The sequence below is a fragment of the Galeopterus variegatus genome, unplaced genomic scaffold (assembly GCF_000696425.1).
Source record: "Galeopterus variegatus unplaced genomic scaffold, G_variegatus-3.0.2 Scaffold3034, whole genome shotgun sequence".
NCBI classification, from domain to species: domain Eukaryota; kingdom Metazoa; phylum Chordata; class Mammalia; order Dermoptera; family Cynocephalidae; genus Galeopterus; species Galeopterus variegatus.
Window position 1 is genome coordinate 126787 of NW_007729145.1, and position 26836 is coordinate 153622.

A 26836-nucleotide genomic window follows, 5' to 3' on the forward strand; every position below is an offset into this window, starting at 1 on the left:
CTTTTAAAAAAAAAAATTTACTTTTGTCCAGGGCCTACATTTCTTTTTTTTTTTAAAAGATGACCGGTAAGGGGATCTCAACCCTTGACTTGGTGTTGTCAGCACCACGCTCTCTGAAGTGAGCAACCGGCCATCCCTATATAGGGATCCGAACACATAGCCTTGGTGTTATCAGCACCACACTCTCCTGAGTGAGCCACGGGCCAGCCCTGACAAAAGTAAATTTTAATGAAATTTTTAAAAGCTCACCTTGTTAGAGTGTTCAGGAGAAAAATAATACCTGGGATTGTTATTTTTAAAAATATTCTCCTGCATTATGAAGAGAAACATGGATTGGCTCACTTAATATCACAGCCACAAATTGGTTTTTGAATTGATTTTAAAAACCTGAGAAAAAAATTTTCTGTAAGCAAGCTGCCAGGTTATTAATGGTCTGAGCACTGGCTGATTTGACATCTCTCCAACCACAGTGCCCTCTATGGGCAGGAACACCCCATCTAGATGGAGAACTTGTTTGCAGTGTAGAGAGGGTAAGAGTAGAAACCTAAGGAAGAATGATGTCTAACCACGGAAACCCTTCGTATGGAAAATGAAACCACATGGGGATGGTGACTTTCTCATCTGGTTGCAGGAGTCCAAGAATGGGGGGATGATCATAACGATAGGTGCACAATGTGGTTCTGACATTACATCAGTACTGTGATGAATGCTGCTCAATGTTGGGAGTGAACAGGCTCATTGTCATCCCTTACCTCTTCACTTGGAGGACTGATGCTGCCTTCCACCTGCCTAACATGGTGGTTCTCAGCCCCAGCTGCACTTTAGAATATCTGGGAAGTTATTTAAAAATAAAAGTTCTTAGGGCCGGCCCATGGCTCACTCGGGAGAGTGCGGTGCTGGTAACACCAAGGCCACAGGTTCAGATCCTATATAGGGATGGCCGGTTAGCTCACTGGCTGAGCGTGGTGCTGACAACAACAAGCCAAGGGTTAAGATCCCCCTACCAGTCATCTTTTAAAAAAAATAAAATAAAAATAATAAAAATAAAAGTTCTTGACTGGTCTGAAGGCAGTGAGTTCTCTCAATTAATTGTTCACAGTCAGTTACAGAATCAAACTCCTTTTTTTTTTCTCTCCCAGTGGCTGGCTGGTATGGGGATCCTAATGCTTGACCTTCGTGTTACGACACTGCGCTGTAACCAACTGAGCTAACCAGCTATCCTGTAAATTGAATTCCTCATTCTACTCTTTCCCCCTTCTCACTACTGCACGTGACTAGTCTTGGGGCGGGGGAGGGAAGTTCTCCAGGTAAATCTTTTTTTTTTTTGTCTTTTTCGTGACCGGTAAGGGGATCGCAACCCTTGGGTGTCATCTGCACCACGCTCAGCCAGTGAGCGCACCGGCCATTCCTATATAGGATCCGAACCCGCGGCGGGAGCGTCACTGCGCTCCCAGCACCGCACTCTCCCAAGTGCGCCATGGGTCGGCCCATCCAGGTAAATCTTAACAGTCAGGGAGGGCTGAAAACCACTGGCTTCATATAATCTGGTCCCAGTCAACTTACCCAACTCAACTCTCGTCAGATAAATTTAAATTCCTGAACACGGTATGTTTTTTCTCCCCTTTGCAATTTGCTTGTGCTCTTTCCCTGACTAAGAACACCCTAGGGGGAGGCAGTGCTGCATAGCGCAAAGGCTTTGGAATCAAGCAGTCCCAGCTCCTCAAGCTGGACAAGGGGCTTAACCTAACACAGATCAGTTTGCTCATCTCTAAAATGAGAAGGTTAGGCTGGCCAATTAGCTCAGCTGGTTAGAGTGCAGCCTTATAACCCCAGGATCACGGGTTTGGATCCCCATACCAGCCAGCTGAAAAAATAAATAAAATGAGAATGTTAATGCCTGCTCCTTAGAGCTTTTTGTTTAGTTTATATTCAACAAGAATCTGAGAGCACCTGCCAAGTACCCTGAAGTCTTCTAGGTGCTGGGGATATAAAGATGTTCAAGGTTTGGTTCACATTCTCAAGCTTTTTTTCAGAAATCAGAGCAGGCTTCCTGACTCAGGTTGTGGTAGGGAGACATAAAAGATTTCCTGAAGTTCCAACCTGAGCTGAAAACAAGGAAGGGTTTATCAAGCTGAGGGGCTTTGTTTTAGGCAGGGGACATTAGCAATGGGACAAAGGTACTCAAAGACATGGTAGAAATGGAATATAACAATCAGTTTTGTTTTTAGACTGCGAGACCCAAAGTTTTGGGAGGCGGGATCACACCTAAGAGGGCCCATAAAGAGACTGAAATATGTTGCAAGAGAGGAGGAGAGCATCGCAAGGAAGGTGTGATCTGTGGACTGATAGTAATATTAGTTTTTCTTTTTCTTTTTTTCCATTTATTTTTAATTTTTTAATTTTTTGGTTGTACTGATAGTAATAATAACTAACATTGATAGAGTGATTAGTCAATGTGTGTTTTTGTTAACATCCTCTTTTTACATGTGATTCCCAAATACTTGTTCAAAGTCACACAGTAAATCATTGAACTGGATTTGAATCAAAGATTTTAATCTAGCCTGAATTATTCCAGAGCCCTTGCTCTTAATCACTGTGATGTGCATCCTCTCAGTATATAATGAGATCCTGAAGAAGTAGAAGCAGGACGGGATGAGTCAAGGATACACCGGAGGGTTGGCCTGGAATGGGAGGAGGGCCAGCTAATTTTCTTGGAGGAGAGATAATGAGGAAGTACTGTGGAAAGATGGTAGGAAGAGATGAGGGGAGATTACTTCTATTGAACCTAGTTTTGGTGAAGATGGTGAGGTCATTTGCAGAGAGACTAATGGTTAAATTAGATGTTTTGTGCAAGGAAATGCTTTGTGAGTAGTATGGAATCTGTCTTTGAGGCTCTGCTCATCTAACACCCAACCTTATGGGTAAAGTCATTCCTTCTCTCTAGCCCCCACTCATCTCCTCCTTTCTGAGTTCAATTAAAAGAGTTCATTTCAAGCATGCTTAATTGTGTTTGATTTTTTGCACTGGTCTGATTTTAAGCCACTTGTAGACAAAGACTAGATTCTTTAAACAACTTAATGTACTATTTCCCTGAATGCTTAGGGTTGTGCACATGGTAGGTGTTTAGTCAATTCTTACCACTGGTAGTCAGACATTTTGTTAGTAGTTACAAATTTTAGTAGAAGAAGAAAGCATGGACTTTTCTGTTTAGGGTGAATTTTCTTTATAAACACAAGGGGGTGCTCGTTAACCATCAATGACCAGTAAAAAAAGTTAAATGTTCTATTTTAGAGATTCAGAAGGAAAGCTAGTAGGGATTCTGTATTAGTCAAATTGCTGTAGGAACTATAATACAATTAGATGGTAGATATTTTAGTTATCCTTTAAAATAGAAAGATTCATTGTCTTTGAGGTTTGTTTTCCAAAAAAAATTAAAGAATTTAAAAAAAAAAATTATTCCTAGGTATCTCCAGAAGATCCCGGAGCTCAGTTCCTGATTCGTACTGGGTCCATTGGCCGAAATAGAGCCGAAGCCTCTTTGGAGCGAGCCCAGAATCTCAATCCAATGGTGGATGTAAAGGTGGACACTGAGGATATAGAGAAGAAAGCTGAGTCATTTTTCACTCAGTTTGATGCTGTAAGTTTCTTAAAGAGTGTAAAATCTGCTGTGGGAATTAAGCAAATTAAAGTTATATGTATACAAGATATACTAGAGCATTTGAATCTCAAACTCTGAACTTTTTCCCAAGTAAATTTATAAGATGTTCTGCTCTTTAGGCTTAGTATATTGTATGCATGTGTTGCAAGATAGGTCCAGTCTGTTGGATCTGCTGAGGCTGTTTGTGATTTGCTGTCTCATGGTTTATTCTCTGGGCATATGTTCCCTTAGACCAGGTTTCATCATTGGTGTTTTGTCTTCTATCCAGAATCTTTGCACATAGGTTTGATACATTTTATTGCAAATGTTTTCTCTCAAAAATTTAGCAAGTTAGTGATTAATTTCTGTGACAGAGGCATTTTTCTTTTCTTTTCTTTTTTTTTGTGACCCGCCGCGCGTGAGCGCACCGGCCATCCCTATATAGGATCCGAACTCGGGGCGGGAGTGCTGCTGCGCACACTCTCCTGAGTTCGCCACAGGGTTGGCCCAACAGAGGCATTTTTTTGTTAGAAATATCAAACTACAGCTTGTGTTTCATCTTATGAAAGAGTGCACCTGATCTTGGTTTATATGTGTGTGTCTTTTTTTTTTTTTTTTTTTTTTTTTTTTTTTTTTTTTTTTTCCGTGTCCGGCAACGGGATCGCAAGCCTCGGTGTTGCTCCCGCGCCTCGCTCAGCCAGTGAGCGGGAGCCGGTCTGTATGTGGGATCCGAACCCTCGGACGGGAGCGCCGCCGCGCTTCCCAAGCGGCGCACCATCCAGTGCGCCACCGGGCCGGCCCATGTGTGTGTCTTTTTTGCAGTCATTTTGACCATGTTGCCATGGATAACTAGACAAAATCATAAGCCAAATGAGGCATATCCAACTTCATTTGGTTTCACTGCCAAGTCTATGCAGAGGTGAAAAGATACATTGAATTCCGCATCAGTGTCTGTGACCTTTCAGAGGTAGTCCTTTATACCCTGAAATTTAACAAATCTTGGATAACAATGAAATAGTCACACGTGAGCTGCTTGTTTTTTAAGTGAAAGGTCTACTACATGAGAGGTTAGAATTTCTCTTGGGTAGTTTGTTTTTCACGCTATTGTATTTCATATGTGCATCTGTTCAGATATGGGCTTGGAATGGTGAATCATCTGTGTATTTGTCTTTTTTTTCCAATTCCCTCTATTTTGTAACTCCAGGTATTGAGACACTTTCCATTTGGACTTAAGTCTTCTCTTCATTTCCTTATCCATGGTAACCACATTTGGTTTATTCTACATGTCCCTTGAACTTGTAGAATTAGAGAGAAGGTTTATGAAAACTGAAGCACGGGGTCAGTTGATTGTATAATTCCTGGGCATGGGGCAAGGATGACTGCCTCTTGAGTCATGTTGGCTGGTCCTCGCAGGTTTTGCAGTCACTTTTGACTCTATAGGATTCCATTTGATCAATTGGTTGCATGTTCACCTGTGGCTTTCTTACCTTTTAGATGTGATTTTTCCTTGGGTGGCTGCATCCTTTGAAACACCAAAGGAAAACATTTCTCTGTGAGTGTTATTTCAGTATGCAGGCTGCTAGACAACAGCAAAGAGGAGCGAGCTATCACATGAAAATGTCCTTTTGTTGAGGAGAAAGCATGTGCAGTTTGGAAGTTGTCTTTTGACAATGATCACAAAGGTTCTCCCGAAAAGATGGTATTTTGTACAGTAGAATTTAGCTGTGTCAAACACCTCAACTTACTGGAACACAACCTAGAGGCCCCCGAGCAACATTGATAATTCCACTGAGTGAATCCACCAATTCTTTGTCTAAGTCTGAATGAAGGTCACTTGGTCTATAACCTTTTCTTTTGTCCTTAAATTCAGATAAAGTTTCACACCACAATCTGTGGAAAAATAATCTCAACAGGACTTGTTTATCTTCTTTATCTTTACATATCAATCAAAAAAAGAGGGGGGAAAAAGCCCTGGTATTCAAACACGACCTTTGGGTCAATTTGAAAAACTGGTTTTGCTTCTAACTATATATCACTTATTTGGATTTTAATGGATTTAATAGTTTAGAAATAACTTGCTAAGTTATTACGCCTTTTTCATGAAAACTGTGAATTGTGGTTTATATAAGTTCATGGATTAGTAGAAACAACTTCATTAAATGGTTTTTACTTTCTGGCGAAACACATTTTGTTTTGGTTGCAGAAAGTGAAGATCTCATAATTTACATTTTCTACACACTGAAACCTGCAACTTTTCTTTTGTCTTCTAAGCATAGGACCCAAAGAACCTGTTGTACCAGTTTGAAACTGGCTTTAAACATGCCCAGAGAGATTTGTTCATTAAGATTTATTTAGACATCAGGGCAGTGATTCACAGTTTGCAGAACTTATAACCAGACAATTTCTTTCTTTCTGCAGGTGTGTCTGACTTGCTGCTCCAGGGATGTCATAGTTAAAGTTGACCAGATCTGTCACAAAAATAGCATCAAGTTCTTTACAGGAGATGTTTTTGGCTACCATGGATACACATTTGCTAATCTTGGAGAACATGAGTTTGTAGAGTAAGTGTTGGGAGAGGAGGGGAGAACATAACATTTTCAAAATTTATTGGGCCGGCCCGTGGCTCAGTCGGGAGAGTGTGGTGCTGATAATACCAAGGCCACGGGTTCGAATCCCATATAGGGATGGCCGGTTAGCTCACTTGGAGAGCATGGTGCTGACAACACCAAGTCAAGGGTTAAGATCCCCTTACCGGTCATCTAAAAAAAAAAAAAAAAAAAAAATTTAGCTTTATTTACTGGTAGGAAATGAAACATCTAAGCAAAGTATTTTACTGTAATATGTGGAACATTCTGAAACCAAGTCATTAATAAGTTACTGAATACAATAGATTTTGGGTTCAGAATTATAAGAGATATGCCCTACCCTCCAACATGATGGTCTAACCTAAAGCCTAAAGCAAGCAGAGTTTTAGGGAATCAGAGTGTACCCCATGGGTATTTGATCAGTCTGGACTTCAGGTGTTAAAGCCACATTTTCTTCACAGAGAAGGCTTGCTTGGATTGTAAACATTTGTTCTCCAACTTGGGCTTGTGTTTCTTCAGGTTGAAAGATAGTAAGACGAGTATACAGTAGTTAGATGGGTAACTCTGGAGGGACATTCAATCAGAGTCTACCTTGGAAAAGCTCCAACCAAAGTCCAGAGGCTGCTCTGGTGGAACAAACAGACCTTATTTCTCTCATTTTGAACATTTGAGGCTGCAGACCTTGGTAATTCTCACATGATGGGACCTGCAGTGTTTTGAACTTATAGTTTCTAGATGAAAGACAGTAGATAATACAGTATTATAAAACTATATGAGGTGGGTTTTGTTTTTTTGTTTGTTTTTTTGTGGTGGCTGACTGGTACAGGGATCAAACCCTAACTCTTGGTGTTATGAGCACCACGCTTTAAGCAACTAAGCTAATCAGCCAGCCCTAAATTGGGTTTTTTGGCTGTAGTTTCTTTCTTTTTTTTTTTTTTTAAAGATGACCGGTAAGGGGATCTTAACCCTTGACTTGGTGTTGTCAGCACCACGCTCACCCAGTGAGCAAACCGGCCATCCCTATATGGGATCTGAACCCGTGGCCTTGGTGTTATCAGCACCGCACTCTCCCGAGTGAGCCACGGGCCGGCCCTTGGCTGTAGTTTCTAACCCCCTCCACCCTGCAACTTGCTAGTGAGAGAAGGCCCTGTAGGGTGGGGTGGAGCTTCCTACCAAGAGACTTAAAACTGCTGTCTTCTATTCAACCTCTCAGGCAAATCACTGAAATTTCTCTGGTCTGCAATTTCTTGCCTGTAAAATCGAAATGGGGGAATAACATGTTTCATATATTTCCTAACTCTAGTGTTTCATGGCTTTAGGAAAATCTAGTTCTTTGGGCACATTATAAATAGATAAAGAAGTCATAGTTGTGAAAAGCAGGCCAGATTATCATTATTATTATTATTATTTTTTTTTTTTTTAAAGAGGACCGGTAAGGGGATCTCAACCCTTGGCTTGGTGTTGTCAGCACCACGCTCAGCCAGTGAGCAAACCGGCCATCCCTATATAGGATCCGAACCCGCGGCCTTGGTGTTATCAGCACCACACTCTACCGAGTGAGCCACGGGCCAGCCCAGGTCAGATTTTTTTTTTTTTCCTTTTTGTCTTTTTTCGTGACCGGTAATGGAATCGCAACCCTCGGTGTTGCGCCCGTACCGCGACCAGCAACGGGATCGCAACCCTCGGTGTTGCGCCCGTACCGCGACCAGCAACGGGATCGCAACCCTCGGTGTTGCGCCCGTACCGCGACCAGCAACGGGATCGCAACCCTCGGTGTTGCGCCCGTACCGCGACCAGCAACGGGATCGCAACCCTCGGTGTTGCGCCTGCACCACGCTCAACCCGTGAGCGGACCGGTCTCTATATGGGATCCGAACCCTCGGCGGGAGCGCTGCCGCACTCCCAAGCGCCGCACTCTCCTGAGTGCGCCACCGGGCCGCCAGGCCAGATTATTTTAACATGAGTTGCCCACAGCAGAGGGAGAAGTTAAGTTTGGCTATTTATTTCATGATTCAAGTAGAATGTTTACAGAATAATTGCTTTCATTTATTGAGAGCTTTTATGTGCTGGACAGTGTGCTGAGCAATTTGTATTATTTCTCTTCTTACTGTAATCCTGTCAGGGATTGGTATTCCCACAGAGTGGATAACTGACTCATCAGGTAGTCAGTAACAGAACTGGGATTTGAACCCAAGTCTGTCTGACTCCAAAGCTTTTGCTCCTGACAACCATCCTATTCTGTGAGCGAGTGATGTTCTTTTTATTCTGATGGCATGATTCACACCCTCTAGGGAGAAAACTAAAGTCGCCAAAGTTAGCCAAGGAGTAGAAGATGGACCTGATACCAAAAGAGCAAAACTTGATTCATCTGAGACGACTATGGTCAAAAAGGTACTTGTCATAGGGGTGGGGGGCGGTGTCAGAGGTCAGAAACCCTGGGGCCTTGCAGGCGATGGGCAATTACAATTGCAGATGACAGAAGTAAGCTGGTAGAGTTGTCTGGAGGGGAAGGGCTGGTGCTTGTCCCATATAAAGGAAGGTGGCTGCTGCCTAGTGCCAGCCAGCTGTCGCCGTGAGGAAATGTGGACCCGGTAATTCCAGATGTGGTTTTTCAAGAGAATCAGAAATGCAGATTTTTGTGTGCTCTGTTCCAAATTAAAAAAAAAAAAAAATACTGGCAGCCTACTCAAATTGGTTTGAATGCTGTTCTGATCAATATGGTGGAGGCCAAACAGAATATGCCTGACAGACCTACTTGATCTGTGGGCTACCAGTTTTGACCTCTAGTGTATGCAGTAGTATCAGAGAAACTGGTTTTGAGTGGAGGCCATTATTTTTGTACAAACTTTTTTTTCAGATTGGTAGACAATTTAGTAAGGTCCTATGTGTGCAGGAGCCAGTTTAAACTTGAATTGCTTTTATTTTGCTTCTTAAAAAAAGTTTTGCCTTTTTTCTTTCTTTTCTTTCACCAAATAATCTTTAATAAGAAAAGCCTTCTGGCTGGCTGGTTAGCTCGGTTGGTGAGAGTGTGGTGTTATAACACCAAGGTCAATTATTCAGATCCCTGTACTGGCCAACTGCCAAAAAAAAAAAAGAAATAAAAGCCTTCAGTGTTGACAAATGTTATCAGCCTTATATATTTTTCTTTCTTTCTTTTTTTTTTCTTTTTTTAAAGAGGACTGATAAGGGGATCTCAACCCTTGACTCTTCCCAAGTGAGATCCCCTGTATAGGGATCCGAACCCTTGGCCTTGGTGTTATCAGCACCACACTCTCCCAAGTGAGCCATGTGCCAGCCCTAGGCTTATATATTTTTCTAAATGTAGTTTATATTAGGGGCTTAGCCTCTATTTGGATCATGTGCAATAATTAAATTTGTTTTATAGAAAGGAATGGGAAAGGGATCAGAAGAGGATGCTTTCTGTAGCTAGTGTTGGAATCTAAGAAGGGAATCATTGATGGGGAAAACAAGATGAAGTGGCCAGAATTGGTTTTCTTGAACTGAGAGGAAAGACATGACCAAGCCCATATTTACTCTTTGCTTTGTAGATTTAAATGTTGAGAAAGAAAAACAGCTGGTCAGAATGTTGAGTTAAAATTGCTCTAAAGGGGGGATTCTAAAGAGTGCAGAAACCGCATAAAAGACTGCAGAAAACCTCAAAAGTGGAACTCTTAGAGTCTCCAGAAAAGTGATGTTGGAGATTTTCTTTCTCTTGCTTTTTGTGTTTGTATTGGAATAGTTTGATGCTGTAAGTGTGATACTGAGGAATTATTAAGCCCTAATTTGAGTGTCTGCTCACAGGACCATAATTACCCAGAGTGAACATTGGTGTTTTGGCGTAAACATGGGTCCGTTTTTTCCTTCCTTTCTTTTTAAGGCCCAGTCAAGCTTTTTCTGAATAGCTCCATGTGTTTGGTGGGGGGAGATAAATTGTTAACAAACGGAGGAATACAAAAGCAGCTTTGTGGATGCTGTCATATAAATCACACCCTCTTACAAGTGTGACACTTGGCCTTGCCGTGAAGGGTTTTATGGCATAAAGGTCTTCTCTGATTGAGGTGGGTTTTTCACATTCAAATAGTGAGAGTGCCTAGCTTTGTTGTCCCTTCACAGCTGGAAGTTTCCCTGGAGTCAATTCTGGTGGTGCCTCCTGGGGTGGATCTGGAAACCTCTTTTGGGAGCCACTTTATCTTGCTATGAGGAGAATGTGGGCAGCCCAGCCAGGCACTCAGAGGCCTTCATGTACCATTCCTTAGGGCTCTACAACCACAGAGTTTTTTATGCAGCTTCTTCCTACTTGGGGCCGAATTTAAAGGTATCAAAATATTCCCCAGCTGACATTGTTAGTCAGCTGTTACACTCGGACAATTCAGGCTTGAATTCCAACCCCGAGCCCTTAAAGTTGCAAGGAATTCAGTGCATTCTTGATGACAATCCCTGGGATTCCAAACCTTATCTTCATGCGGCCTCACCAAGAGTGTGGTGGAACGACTGCACTGAATTGGTTTTTGTTATGGCTTTGCCACCTTGTAATAACATGCCTTCTCCATTTTGGCAGAGACAGCCCTGTAATTTCAAAGTTATCTTCAACTCAAAAATTCCTTGATTCAGATTCTGCCTGTTTGCCTAAATTGTACAGAATAACTAGTTGGGTTATGCTCAGAGAGTGCAGGATGGGGGTGGGGAAGCAGCCACTTCCTGTTTCCTGTGAAAGGTTTCTGGTTAGGGTTCCCTTCCCCTCCCCCTGTTCCTTTAGGTTCAACCAAATGTTGTAAAGCCACCTTTGCTTCAAAGTACACATTGTGCCCCTAAATTAGAAACATTAAAAAACAGAGCTTGTGGTTTTCACATAGTCTAGGAAGATACTGGGTCTTTTTAGCACATGTGCCATCATGAGAAGTAAGGCACTAGGAAAATGCCTAGCCCAGAGATAGGTGCTCAGTAGTTTGTTTGCTTCCTTTGATGCCCAGGAGAAATTGTGAGACAGATTTCATCAGAATCATGGCACAAGCCTGATGGAGACACTGATGCACAGCAGATAAAGGAGAGAGCAATGAAGTGGGGGGTGAAAAAAAGGTTTCCTGGAAGAAGAGTTGTTTGAGCTGGCCTTTGAAGGACAAGTTTGCCAAGCACTGAAGCCGGGATCAGTATTCAGTCAGAGGAAACAGGATAAATAAAAAGGCAGATGTAGGGGCAGAGTCACTCTGGCTTCCCCCACTCCAAAACAGCCAGTGTTCTTGAATTGCAAAATACCTACTGCGTGCAAGGTACTGTATTGGATCCAGGCCTGTTTTTTCAATCTACAGCTGACATAGAAGCTAGGAGAAATTAAATGACCTGCCTAAGGTCACACACCTGTGGAAGAAGGTATAGATGATGGGGAAGATCACAGACAGTGGGTAAGGGCACAGGCTCACCCTATGACTTACCAGGTGAATCTGCTTGGAATTTCTACAATAATTTGAAGTTTTGTGAAGATGGTGGGATAAAATATGTGAAAATTATGATTATTCTGGAAAACCTTTAGGGTAAAAGGCCACTATCATGCTCCTGTGTTGCTCACATTTCTTTCTTTCTTTTTTTTTTTAAAGATGACCAGTGAGGGGATCTTAACCCTTGACTTGGTGTTGTCAGCACCACGCTCACCCAGTGAACTAACCGGCCATCCCTCTATGGGATCCGAACCCGTGGCCTTGGTGTTATCAGCACCACACTCTGCCGAGTGAGCCACGGGCCGGCCCTATTGAATTAATTTTTGATCAATTATAGTAAACAGATTAACCTTGTAGTACATTGATTCGCATGGTTTTGGTTATTTGAGCTGAGAGAACAGTATTCCAAAGAAGACAAGGGACTTGCCCAGAAATATTTAGGAGTAAGTCATTGAGTTGCCTGGACTGGACCCCCCAGGCTGCAGAGGTTCAAAACCCTGCTAATTGTTAGAATCACTGGGTGTGGAGGAGCCAGAATAGGGAGATGAAGGGTGCAAATTTGCAGAAAGTGGTGGACAATTAGTTCGGGTAGGGGATGGGTGTGCTGGTGGTGCCCTACCTCACAAGGGAAAAGTTTCTGGGCTCTAGAGATAAGAGAAGCTTGGGGGAGTGGTGGTCCCCCCAACATCTCAGCACAGTTCAGTCTATATTTTTTTTTTATTGTGATATTTGATGTACAAAAAGAAGACATGCAACATCAATGCAAGTTATGGAACATAACAAAAAAACACTATCCAACTTAAAAACCCAGACATTTTCAATACTATTGTACCAATTGCTGTGCTCCTTCACTATGTTCTCTCCTGTTCCTTACCCCTTTGCGCTCACCAGCTAACCCCAGGTACATTTGCTGGTACTTTTGTGTGGATTAAAAAAGACACCTGGAAGGGGCAGATACAAAACTGCTTCCTGTTTTATCACTTTTGTTTATAAATCTAAACAATGCAATAGAACTTATTATACAATATTTTTGGCATAAATTAAGAACGATACAGCTAATCACCATGGACCCACCACCCAATCTAAAGCATCAAACGTTACTAGTGTGGTTGAGGTCCCCTGTATATCCCTCTCCAACATAAGTAATCATTGTCCTCAATTTTGTCTCATTCTCAAACATTTCTTCTTACATCTTCTTTGTACATATTTGAGTACGTACTTATTTCCAAACAATATATAGAAGTGCTTTGCATGCTTTTTAACTTGTTAAAAATTGATTTCATAGTATATGCATGCTGCCATTTGCTTTTTAAGAGCAGCATTATATTTGTGAGGCCATCTATTTGTTTGTAGTTCTAGGACTTCACTGTTCATTATGATAGCCACTAGCCACATGTGGCTATTCAAATTAAATGAATTAAAATTAAATAAAATATAGCTCAGTAGGTTAGAGCGTGGTGCTAATAACACCAGGTTCCAGGATTCGATCCCTGTACCAGTCACCAAAAAATAATTAGAGAAATAAAAAATTCAGTTCCTCAGTCTCACTAGCCACATTTCTTCTTGGGGGCAGGGGCGTGGCGCCCTTGATCTTGGATCAGTAGCCACATTTCAAGTGCTCGGTAACCATGTGTGACTACTGGTATTACACAGCACAGATATAGAATGTTTCTTCATCACAGCAAGTTCTTGGTCAGCACTGGAGGGCGTTTTTTCTCCCTGCTATAGAGTATTTGTTGCATGCTATTTATGTATCCATTCTTTCACTGATGGGCATTTAAGTATGTAAGTTTTTGCTGTTACAAATTGTGCTGCAGTAAGCATGTGTTTGTGTTCCTGCCGATAATCTCCTTGGGCAATTGTGTTAATTTCTCTAGAGTACATACCTGGGAGTAAAATTAGGAGGGCATCTTCAACTTTACCAGACCCTGCTAAATTACTCTCAGATAGTTTTGTCAATTTATATTCCAAAACCAGCAGTATATAACAGTAACATTTGGTATTTTCAGGCCTTTTTTTTTTGCTGCTCTGGATATGATTGTCATTTGTTAGAATGTTTTTTTGTGTGGCTGGTCAGTACAGGGATTGAACCCTGGACCTTGGTGTTATGAGCACCACGCTCTAACCAACTGAGCTAACTCACCAGCCCTAGAATACTTTTTAAAGTTATAAACTCCCTGGTCCCTCTCCCCTGAAGATTTTGATTGAGTATTGAGTAGGTCTGGGGGTTAGACCTAGAAATCTGTAGTTTTGAAAGTTTCAATTCTGATTCTGATTTACATTCATCTTTATATCCAGAACTGTATCACATGTCACTGAATTTTAGCCTGTTTTAAAAAGTACAGTAAATTCGTAATTCCGAATGTGGGAAATACAGAACAAGTTGATAAAATGTGAATCCTACAACCCAATAATGACTGTAACATTCTTTTCAATATTTTTTTTAATGCATATACATTACAAAATTGGGGTATTAATTAACATACATACATAAACATGTTTATGTATATTTGTACTTGGTTTTGTCTTGCTCTTTTCACTAAATATTTTTTCATAAGCACTCTCCAAATTTTTACATCTACTTTGAAGTCTGGTTAGCTTAGTTGGTTAGAGCACAGCCTTGTAACACCAAGGTCAAGGGTAGGGGTCCTTATACCGGCCAGCTGCCCAAAAAAAAGAGAGAGAGAGAGCGTGATTTTAAATGGCTGCATAACTTTTCCTCCTTTAGTATTGCCATAATTTATTCAACCAGTCTCCTGTTGCATTGAAGTTATTGCAGTTTCCCACTATTCTAAAATGGCTCAGCACAACCCCATAATTTGATGGTTGATAGGTTATGTGAAAAATTTGTCTTTTACATTTACTGATGGGCTTTTTGGTAAATGAAAAGCAGTTTAGATCTATCAGCTCATGGATGTTTATTGAAAATCTAGTTTATTCAACGCTGTGCCTTTGGTTGTGGTCCATGCCAGGAAACTGATATCCATTGGAAGAAAGGAGGTCAGTTAATGCTGTTAAGAGGGCTTGTTACTAGTCTTAACTAGACTGTCAGGTTGAAATCTTTAAACCCAGAATTGGCAGGGAAGGCAATGAATAGTGGAGGGGAGTGAACCAGGCATTCTGGGCAGAGGGAGCCAGGAGCTGAATATGTGGAGAAGTGGAAGTGTGAGGAATATGTGTAAATTACCTGCTGTAGTGTATTCATTCAGGTGGATAGTGAATGCTGCTACCTGGCAGATGCTGCAGAGTGCCGCATCTGAAAGATTCTTTTTTTTTTTTTAAAGATGACCAGTAAGGGGATCTCAACCCTTGACTTGGTGTTGTCAGCACCACGCTCAGCCAGTGAGCGAACTGGCCATCCGTATGTAGGATCCGAACCCGTGGCCTTGGTGTTATCAGCACCGCACTCTCCCGAATGAGCCACATGCTGGCCCTGAAAGATACTTTCTTCCCTGAAAGCACTGTAGAATGTGTTTTCTCTATATAAACCCAATGCCGATGAGGTGGGTTTTACCACCTTTTGTATCCATCCTGCTCTAGATTAGGTGACTTGGTTAAGTTTTGTTTTATTTTTGATTGTAGGCTTTGGGCAGTTTGAACCAAAAGGGGCATTAATTGGAGGGATGCTGGAGTAGAGTAAGAAGCATTGAATAACTACTGTGATCTAAATAATACACACCAGGGCTGCTGGGAATCCTGGAAGAGTAGGAATTTGTGGACTTTCTCTTTAAAGCTCTATTGTTAATGTGTCTCTTATCCTAACTTTCATATTCTCAATTCCCAGAAGAGAGGATCTGATTGGCCTGGTTGAGACCATGTGCCCACCTCTGGATGTCACCTGTGGCTGGAGGGCTAGTACACATTGCAGACAGGGCCACTTGGGGACTCCTTCCAGATACCAGGAAATGTCCCTAAAAGTTGTCAGCCACAGACAGGCCCAAGAGAAGTAAATTAATTCATCTAAGATCACAAATTAGAGGCAGAACTGGGAATAGTTTTGCCCTTAGACCCAGGCAAAAAGGGCCTCTATCTTTGACCCTAGCGCTGTAGAAGTTTCCTCCCTGGCTTTCCTCCAGCTGTTCGCCTCTATGGGGTCAAGGAAATGTGCCCACCCAGAGCCTGTACCTTTTCCCTTCAGTTCTAGGCCACACTCTGGTTACCTGGGAACCCTAGAATCTCCTGCCCAGATAACCCTAAGCTTAGCTTCTCTGGTTTTTTGGTGGGCTTCTTCCCTGGTCTGCCTCTGGAGTGCAGAGTCTGCCACAGTGTCCAAATGCCTAGGCCTGAGGGGTGGATGTTTTGGTGGGGAAGGATGAGCTGGGTGGCCACCCTCAAGTACAAAGCCTCTTGCATTGTGAGTCAGAGCCAGAGTTGGGAGGAAAAGGGGGAACTGATGGGGGCCAGCTTTCCCAGTGTACCTTGTTCTGGCACAGAACTCCCCAGGTGTGTGAGAATTCCGAATTTGAACTGGCTTCCAGGTGGTTATGAAGAAGATTTATTTGTCTCCCTTTGTCTTTGGTTTGTTTTTTTGGTGGCTGGCCAGTACAGGGATCCCAACCCTTTGACCTTGGTGTTATTATAGCACCATGCTCTAACCAACTGAGCCAACCGGCCAGCCAAAAGGGTATATTTGTCAAGGCAGAATACAATATATTTAACAGCTTGCTAGTGTAACTTACATTATATCTAGACATGATATATGGGTCTTTATTTATGCTTTTGCCCCAGACCCTGGGACCAAGACTCTAAAACACAACCTCTCCACCCCCTCCATTCGTCATTTAATGGCCCAAAGAATCAGTGGATTCTTAGCATTGCTCATAGCCAGGCAAATAACAAAGAGTCTGACTTGAGCTCTTATGGCATTCCCAGACCATACTGTTCATGGCTTGATCTGTGTTTTAAGACTTGTTAACAAGGGTCTGGCAGTCCATAGCAGGCATTAAATGTCACTAGTCTGACTACATGACTCCTCTTTTGAGGTAAAACAGACCCATTGACCAAAAGGTTTGAGGGCAGTACAAACATCTTGTATACAAACTTTTACAATGGATCCAAACCCCGAAGGAGTAGTTGTGAGGATGCAGAAAGCCACCTAAAAACCATGACTGCTTAACTGTCGCTAACAATTCAAACTTTCATCTATCAAATCCATTTTGGTCCCTAGCAAGCTTTGTAAAGCTGCCTGGTAACTGAAAAATCTTGATTCACTTAGTTTCCTAAATTATACTGTTGTCTTTTTCTTTTTTAAATATCTGGGTGGGGGAGAGAGAGAAGAGAGGAAGAAAGATAGACACATACTTCTGTAAGTTTGAAATTATTTACACACTCACACACACACTATCTTAAACTTTTGAAAAGTAGCTAGTGGTAAGAACTGTTTTTTTCTTTTGGTGGCTGGCTGGTGTGGGGATCTGAACCCATGACCTTTGTGTTACAAGGCTGCATGCTAACCATCTGAGCAAGAACAATTTTTTTCTGAACCATTTGAGAGTAAGGTGCCAACAGGATGCCCCATCTGTCAGCCCCAAGTATTTCAGTCTGTATTTTTTCAAACAAGACATCCTCCATAAACATAAACCAACCACCAAAATCAGGGAATTCACATGGATACATAACTGCTATGTAATCTTTAGACTTTATTCAGGTTTTAACACTTCTTTTAATAATGTCCGTGAATTGGTTTTTAGTATGGGGATCCATACACTTGACCTTGGTGTTATAACACTGCACTCTAACCAACTGAGCTAACTGGTCAGGCTCAATAATGTCCTTAATGGCACAAGGATCCAGTTCAGGATCATACATGCATCTAGATTTTCGTGACACTTTTGAAGATTACAAACCAGTTATTTTGTAAAATATCTCTTAGTTTGGGTTCATCTGATGTTTCCCTGTGACTAGATTCCAGTTACATATTTTTCACAAGAATATCACAGAATGGATGCTTCCCATTGCATCTTATGATCTGGTGCATGGTTTCCATATGGCCCCTTTACTGGTGATGTTAACTTTGATCGTTTGAGTAAGACGGTGTCTGCCAGACTTCTCCTTTGAAAAGTTATTTTCTCTGTGTGATTAATATGTATTTTGTAGAGAAGTACTTTGAAAATATGTTAATATCCAACTCCTCGTCAAACTGGAATGAGGAATTCTGTGGACTAATGGATTCCAGTTATTTAAATCATCATTTTCACTGTATTATTATCACTTTATTTTTATCCTCAAATTGTCCCAGATTTGACCAGTGCTCCTTTATGCTGGCTTTTGTTTCTTTTTGATATGTCCTCTTCATTCTTTGAGCACTTCCGTGCTTTCTGGCACGGTGAAATGTTGTAGGCTTCTCACATACTTTGCTTGTTCAGGCTTTGAAATCAGCATTTCTCTAAGGAGAAATGTTTCTCTTAGTGGGGAATGGTGATTAGAAACCAAAATCTGGATTGTTAAGTGTGCTTATTGCTACGAGGATGTCATTGCAATTAGGCCCTCTCAGCAAACATAACTGGTTAATATTTGTATGTGCACACACACATATCTGCATTTATTTTTTTATCTGTGCATATATAATGAAAATGAGTTCTCACCAATATCTCCCACCACAGGATTCATTCTAGTTTTTTCTCTTTCCATATTGCTAATTCTCTTCTCTGACAGTCACACCTGGTGCCCCAAATTCTCAATGTGTTTATTTGTTGCATCAAGTGTTTGGATGTCACGAGTCTCCTGTTGCTGCTTCCACGGGGATGCCTTTCTTATACCACTGTGCTCTGACTCCTCTGCCTGGGTCAACTATCGCCACCATTAACACTCTTTCCCTTGCCCTTTCTAGCAAATGGTTTTTGGACTGAATTAATCAGGAAAAGGAAAGGAAAACCATTTTCTTCTGCATACTTTTTACTTCTTGTTTTTTGGGGGGGACACAAATAATACCTACTTATTGTACAAAATTAGAAAATAAATTGTTTATGCAGTATTTTAAAATAAAGTGTACATCATTGCATTTTTCAAGGTAATTTGATTTAACTTCATAGGTTCCAGCCATACTTCTTCTTACCAGGGCTTTTGTATATGCCGTTTCTATTTCCATAGCCTAGAGCTTTTATCCCATTCCCTTTATTGTTTTTCCTTGCTGTTATTTATTATTGTCATCAATCATCATTATCAAACCATTCTTCTACTGAGAAACATTTAATTTTCGTTTGTGTTTGTTAACTATTACAAAGAAAGTTTTATTGAGTATCTTTAGGTATTTGTTCTCACTGTTCACTTGTGCAAGAATTTCTATAGTATAAATTCAGCCAGCATTAAAGAGCCAGAATGGAACCAGATCTTTAGGAGGTTGGCTCTTATTCCTTCAGTTCAGGGAGTACATGTTGTCTGTCATTGAGTCCCCAGTGCCCACAGGACTGCGTAGTGCTCACAAGCATTTCTTGGATTTGAGTGGACTTGGCTTCTTTTAATGATCAGTAAACTTTATTATTTATTTTTTCTCTGCCCCTCCCTCCCAATCGAGTAAACTTTAAATAATGAAATTTCTGTGAGACGGAGAAGAACTATTCTGCCCTGTCATTTAGAACCAACGTATTTTATCCCTAAGCAGTTCTGCCTTTTTTCAACAGAAGGTGGTCTTCTGCCCAGTTAAAGAAGCACTGGAGGTGGACTGGAACAGTGATAAAGCAAAGGCCACTCTGAAGCGCACAACTTCCGATTACTTTCTCCTTCAAGGTGAGTGCTCAAAGCAGAGCTTCCCAGGGGTGGGTTGGCTCTGATTTCTGCAAATGTGGCTGCAGAGTCCAAATGATTTTGCGATATTTACTCTGAGTCAAATTTCTCATTTGCTAGTTCCCAGTGACCACATGAGAAAGGCAGAGTGAATGAGGATGAGGCCATCATTGTGCTCTGGTTTCTAATTACATGCTTTTTTTTCTTTTGTTGAAATGACCTGCCCTCTAAAATTGAGCCTGAGATAATAGTGTCACAAATCAAGCCACTTTTCCCTCTTCTGAATTCTTATTTGTCTTTAGAACTAGCCTCACTCTCATGAAAGGTGGGGTTTTTTTCTCCCTCTCTCACTATTAATGAGCAACTTTTCAGTTCATCCTTGGTGATGTTCAGCTATTAGCTAAAGCATTGGTTGGCTTCTCAGTGCTCTTTCTGAGACCTGTAATTTTTAAAATATTATTTAAAAAATAATAATTGCAAACATTGAGTGCTTAGTATAGGTCGTTGGGGGTAGGTACTGTTACTATTCCTATTTTATAAACAAGGAAACTGAAACATAGAGATTAAGGTTACTTATGTTCTCAAGGTTACACAGCAAGTAAATGTAAAAATAACATCAGTTTAGGGTCGGCCCGTGGCTCACTCGGGAGAGTGTGGTGCTGATAACACCAAGCCAAGGTTTAAGATCCCCTTACCAATCATCTTTTAAATAAATAAATAAATAATATCAGTTTGTTAATAAGTATAAAAATAACTTGTAAAATATTAGAAGTAACTCAGAAAATACCAGAAAGGCACAAAGAAGAAGAAAATCACCTTGACATTTTTGTGCTTCTGGGGATGTGCTTCCCAACTTTTTTTCATGTCACAGTACATAGCACAATGTTTATACAGAATATTAGAATCTCTCAACCACCTGTCCAAGGCCCCGTCTCTCCACTCCAAGGCCTGAGAGAATCAGTATCTCTGCATAACTATAACCCATTCTCAGGGACACTCAGAGGTAGAGAGATGTAGCTTTTATTTAGAAAATGTGCACAGCATCTTTCAGTTGTATTTAGACAGTCTTCAGTCCTCCTCTCCCCAGGGCTGAACTGAGATCTGTATCCCCACCTCCATTCTTCCTTCCCATGCAGATAGATGCCAGGAGTGCCCCAACTCCCCCAAGTCAGGACAGGTGGCTGTTGTGTATGGTAGTTTAAAAAGAAATTCCTCCAAGCACTGTATATATATAAATTCAAAAGGAAATATATAAAAATCTATATAACTTTTAAAATAACTAATAAGATCAGACTAGACTACAAGTTTATCTTACATTCTCTATGAATAAAGTTTTTCTCCTACTAATTAATGGTGTCAATAAGACTGGGGTTAGGGAGAATTGAGGGATAACTGTTTTAAAGCCCTATATGTCCATGTTTATAGAAATAATTCAATGGGGAAAAAATGATGGGTTAAGCAGGAATGAGTCTTATGCATGTGAATAGGGCAGCACTCAGAAAAATGCCTCCTCTTAAGGACTGTGGGGGTGGGGGTGGAGGAAGTGCCAGCTGGAATCAGCAGTGCCCTCTCTAGTCTGGGGTTCAGTGTGAGCACGGTGTTTGGGAGAAGCTAATTGCTCAGTGCCTGGCACATAGAAAGCCTTCAGGAAACAATAGATGCTAATTTGCAAAGGTTCTGGGTATAACCTGAGTGTCTCTAACTGCTGCTTATGAAAGGAGTTAGCTGGTACTTGAAAGAAAGGAGTTTACCATGTAGTCCAATGATCTCAGCTAGAGACATTTAGCAGTGTCTAGAGACATGTTTGGTTGTTACAACTGGGTTGTAACTGAGATATTACTGGTATTTAGTGGGTAGAGGCCAGGGATGTTGCTAAATACCCACACTGAACAGGACAGCCCCTATGACAAAAAGTTGTCTGGCCCCAAATGTTAATAGTGCTGAAGTTGAGAAACCTCTGCAGTTTCTAGAGTATTTTCTCATCCATCTCAACATCACAGTACCCCTATATAAGGTAGACAGTGTGGAAATTATCTCCAGTTTGCTTTCCCGAGATGAAGAAACAGAAACCCAGAGAGGCTAAGTGTTTTGCCAAAAAGGACACAGATTGTAAATGGCAAAGGAGGTAGGACCTAAACAGCTCAGGTCTTTGAATTCTAATTAAATACATGTGAAATACGAGGTTATAAGAACATCCAGGTTCGGTCATTCTTAGCACTCTATGCATGTTAGCTCATTGAGTCCTTGCAATATCCATATGAAATAGCTGATGTGCACCCTGTTTTTAAATGTTTTAAAAGGCACAGATTGATGAAGACCCAAGAACTGTGACTATCCCTGCTCTCAGGGAGCCAGTCATTGGGCTGAGGAAGCAAAACTAATACCCTGAAATAGTATGGGGAAAAGTAAATATTTAATGCAGTTGCTGCTGATCATCACCATCAGAAGTTACACAGGACTGGAGGAGTAGATAGGTCATTGTGGAAAAAGCAGTAGCTTTATTATCATGACCCACATGGCAGGCAGGGATGCAGGGTTGTTTAGAACAGGAGCTTTGGAATCAAAAGAGACCTGGCTTCCACTCCTGGCTCAGCCTCTTTTTTTTTCCTTTTTGTCTTTTTTCGTGACCGGCAACGGATCACAACCCTCAGTGTCGAGCCCGTACCGGACCGGGACCAGCAACGGGATCGCAACCCTCGGTGTTGCTCGCACACCTCGCTCAGCCAGTGAGCGGCCGGTCTGTATGTGGGATCCGAACCCTCGGCGGGAGCGCCTGCTGCACTTCCCAAGCAGCGCACTGTAGCAGTGCACCACTGGGCCGGCCCCTCAGCCTCTTTTTTTAGATAGGTAATCTTGAGTCACTGACTTAAATTCCCTGAGCCTCAAATTCCCATCTGAAGATGGCAGTGTTAATATACTTGCCTCAGAAGCCTTTTGTGAGGCTTGGATGGGATGGTATACATGCAAAACACATAGCACAGAGTGAGTGCTAGAGAACTATGGTGTCCATGAAGATATATGCTTTTGGGGGTGGGGTGATATATACTTTGCAACTGTGTAGTAGAAATTTGGGGATTGACTCATTTTTACCCTTAATTCCATCCTTCAGTAGGTATTATTATGGCAATAATTCTATTGGGTTTTAATTTTCTACATCTGACACTTAGATGGGATAATACATCCCATATGTTTACTTCTCTCTTCCAAATGGTACTAGTTATCTGTCCTTTTAGTTTCAAGTTCCAAGGCTTTGGATATGCCATTAACTATCCTTGTTACCTTGGGCAAATAAATCAGCTTGCCACTTTAGGATGTTGTTTACTCAACTATAAAGTGATAGGATTAAGTTAGCTAACCAGTCTCTAAAGTCTCTTTTCATTCTAAGTAGTAAGTGAATCTAATGGAATATAAGTTCCTCTGCGTGCCTTGTCTTTCTGCAATTTTTATTTTTATACTTTTAACAACTTTACTAAGGTATGACTTATACCAGAAGGTTTATTCATTTTAAGTGCATTTCTTTAAAAAATTTCTAGAAGTTATTAGTCCAAACAGAAGATCTTGCAGTTAGTCCTAAAGTTTGATTGTAGTTAGAATCATGTTTTTGCTCAGCCTGTTTTGATTGCCAACCATAGCATTAAAGGTGCAGTCCAAACAATGCTGGGCATTCCCATGTCATGGAAGAAGCACAGGCTTTGGAGACCAACAGACATGAGCTAGATCACAACTCCCACCCTCATTTCATCTTGAATAACCTTTGGTGTGTGAACTTTGGATCCTGGCTCCTGACCTGTTAAGGGGGCTGAGGGACAATCCCACTTTCCCTTAGCTGTAAGACAGGTGTTGAGATAGTGAATGTGAAAGGTATCAGAGCCAGGGACACAGATTTTATACCATTTTAGTTTTCCTCTTTGATTCTCCTCAGAACATTTTACAATCACATATTGAGTAACACCAGGAAGGATTTTTAAAGTCAAGTTTCAGGGCCAGCCCGTGGCTCACTTGGGAGAGTGTGGTGCTGATAACACCAAGGCCAAGGGTTTGGATCCCTGTATAGGGATGGCCAGTTAGCTCACTTAGGAGAGTGTGGTGCTGACAACACCAAGTCAAGGGTTAAGATCCCCTTACCAGTCTTTAAAAAAAAAAAGAAAATCAAGTTTTGCACATCAGAAATTGATATAATTAAGAGGGGGCTTTGATTTTGCTGTTATAAAGTCAAACCTCCATAACTTTCTGACTCCAGGATGTGAGGTGGTCTTGGGGAATATCGAAATTGTGTGGTAAACTTTGCAGACAATGCTCTTGTTTTTATGTTAGTGGCACCTAAGAATGGTTATTATTTATTGAACACTACTTGCTGCATTACCTGGCACTGTGCTAAGCAGTTGACCTATTCTCTCATATTCTTGGGACAATCTTTCATGTATATCTGGTATCCCATTTTCCTATAAGGAGATAAAGGTTGAGCATAGTTCTAACTGCCCAAAGTCATATACTTGGTATTATAGGCAGAGCCAGAATTTAGACCATGAGGTCTGTTTGACCCGTGACTGTGCTCTAAACCTCTGTAATATACATCTCTAAACTAGGTGACTTTGTTATTTTTAAACCAGGAGCTCTGCATCTTACGGAAACAGGATCAACACTACACTACAGAAAAATCTGGTTTAATTCAGATAATCAACAAAGGTTATCTGAATTCTGACCCAGATAGTTCATCTTTTTTCCCCAAGAAACATTTGAATTTTATTTTTACTAGAAAAGTGTCATTGTAAAAAATTTTCAAAGGTGTATAAAGTTTTCTTCATTAAACCCTCCCCATTTTCCTGTCTCCCAAATTTTGGAGGTAACTACTGTTGAGAATTTCTTGAGTATCTTCTGGAAAAATGATTAACAATTATAATTTTGTGTGTGTCTGTAACCAAACAAACACCAGTTGGCAGTGTGCCTTTTTTTTTTTTTTTTTTTACTTCATGGCTTAAATGATATAGAAAGATCTTGGAGCATATATAGAGTGATCTCATTTGTACGTAGTATTTATTTGGATGTACCGTCATCTGTGACCAGTCTCATTTTGAAAGGCATGTAAGTTGTTTTCAGTTTTTCCTGGTCCTCGGAATTTATTCCCGAGATCCTTTCTAGCAATATGACTGATGTGACCTGATGATGCCTTAGAAATTCCTAGTGAGGACAGGGTGGTTGGCTGTGGTGCACATCTGAGAATACCTCACAAAGAACCTGACTTTGTTTCATCATTGCCTTATGGAGCACATAGTAGATGCTCAATAAAAAAAAATATTTTTTTTGTATGAGTGACTAGTTGTTGCTTGTTTGGTCATTTGCTCCATTCTAGAGGGACAGTAGCCTGCCCACTATTATTTCCTTATGCCTGCCTGCTCCCCCAGCACCCACTAGATTTTTGATTCCAATGTCTCTCTGACCCTGTCCTACCACTCACATATAGACATTTCTTAACTGCCCCATTCACAATTCAGCCTCTACTGAAGCAGCCGCCCTGCCATCATGTGTGTGTGCTTACTGTGTTTGGGTATTGAGTGTTTTTCCAGTTTACTTAATAAGATAGTGGCCAGACTGAACACTTCCTGCTGCATTTTCCCACTATCTTTAGAGTTGCCCTCGCCATATGTGAGCAAAAGGTCTCATCTTTTTATCATTCTCCCAAGGCATGTTGCAAAACATTAAGTGCGAGCTGGTTTCCTGTGGCAAAAAGTTGACTTTGATTTGTTCTTTTTGAGGTTACTGTGAGTTTATCATAACAGGAGTGCTAAAAATATCAGGTCTAATATGGAAACAGCATTCACTTACCAGCATGAATAATAACATGCAGGTTTAGCCCAGAGCAGGAAGAAATGGATTTCATCTCAAGATGAGAAATACTTATATCAGAGAATCCTTGGCAATCTTACTATTAACTTTCTCAGTCTCTGTTCTGATGAGTTATGGAAAAATACTTAGGCCATTTTTGAGCCACAGAATTGAAGCTGAAAATAATCTTAGACCAAACATTTTGTGAGCACCTACTATGTGCCAGATCCTATTGCTGGGAATCATCAGAGGAGGGAGAGTAAGTCTCCTCACCAATGGAAAAGACAAACACAGATAATTCTACTCCTTGTGAAGAGAGCTATAACATTACTATTGAAAAAGCTATCGTATTGTGTTCTGTTTTTCAATATGTTTGAATTATTCTTTAATGATTAAAAGCAAACCGTTATGGGCGCTCAGGGAACTGAGGGTCTGGCCATCTGGGGAGAGTCGAAGCCTTAACAGAGGAGGAGATATCTAAGCTGGATTTTAAAGAATAGGTATTTGCCAGGTGATAAAGAGAGGTTAGAATATTGCTGGCAGAGGAACAGTACATGCAGAAAGCCAGCAGGACAAAGACTGTGCCACAGAGCTCAGACTCTGTGCTTGGGGAAACAGATTCCAAAACTGGAGCTTGGGGGAACTGGCCAGTGGTTTCCCAGCTGATAGGATATCAGAATCATCCAGGGAACACTTTTTAAATAGATTCCTTTGTTCTAGCTCAGATTTACTGAGTCAAAATAACTAGAGGTGACTTGCATCTGCACATTTGTCTAAAACTCCCAGGTTTCTGAAGGATCAGCCAAGTTAGGGGGAAACCATTACCACAGGAGAAGTGGAACCCATATCCTGGAACAAAACCTTTGTTTATTCATTTGTTTTTTTATTTAAAAATGTATTAAGTACTGTATTTCAAATGAAGACATTACTACACTGAGATGGAAAAAAAAGTAGCTCTTGAATATATTTTGACTTTGTAACCTCAGACTAAAGAAAAAAGAACTCTAAATAAACATTGAGTATGGGTTAGCAATTCTGAAACTACTTACTATTTGTTCCAGTACTGAGCAAATAAGTAAATAGTGTGGATAATGAGAATCAAGTTTTCTTATTGTCAGATAAGGGCATTCCTGTGAATATGAAAGGTGGGAAAGGCTAGAAGAAGCCCTGTGGTATTGGATTGGAATTAGAGTTACCAGGATGAACTTAATGGTTTTTTCATATAGATATAGAAATAGATGTATATATTTATGTGTATTCACATTTATGCATATATGTTTCCTAGATCTGTTTGTAGAGAGGGCTAAGACTCAAAGACATCCCAGTAGCAATGAAGGCACTCGTGCTCAGATCATGATTTTTAATATCTTTCTCCACTAAATGGAATCAAGTCTCCTTGGAGAAATAGCTGATTCCAGAGCTGGGGTAGGAAAATTACAGGTGAGCTTCAAATATCCTGCTATGCCAGAAAGTAAGGAAGTGCTCTAAGAATGATGGGGGCACGTCAAAAGAACAAAAATAATAACCAATAAATGTAGAAGGAATAATGGAGATAAAAACTACATTTGACCATCACCATAATTGTAAAAATGGTTTCAATCAAGAATCATCAGTGGATACTAAAACTGAGGAAAAGT

General features: G+C 40.9%; 1 protein-coding gene and 1 non-coding gene across 2 annotated transcripts in view; one reads left to right on the forward strand and one right to left on the reverse strand.

Annotated features, from left to right (window-relative positions):
• The window catches only part of SAE1 (SUMO1 activating enzyme subunit 1), a 70352-nt gene that overhangs the window by 15368 nt on the left and 28148 nt on the right, over positions 1–26836 (forward strand). Inside the window, exons 3-6 of the mRNA XM_008583776.1 lie at positions 3464–3637; positions 6056–6198; positions 8514–8613; positions 19274–19379. Coding sequence (XP_008581998.1) covers positions 3464–3637; positions 6056–6198; positions 8514–8613; positions 19274–19379 — 523 coding nt within the window. The remainder of the gene's footprint in view (positions 1–3463; positions 3638–6055; positions 6199–8513; positions 8614–19273; positions 19380–26836) is intronic.
• Positions 13725–13798, reverse strand: TRNAM-CAU. Its single transcript has one exon. It is a non-coding gene; the product is annotated as a tRNA-Met (tRNA).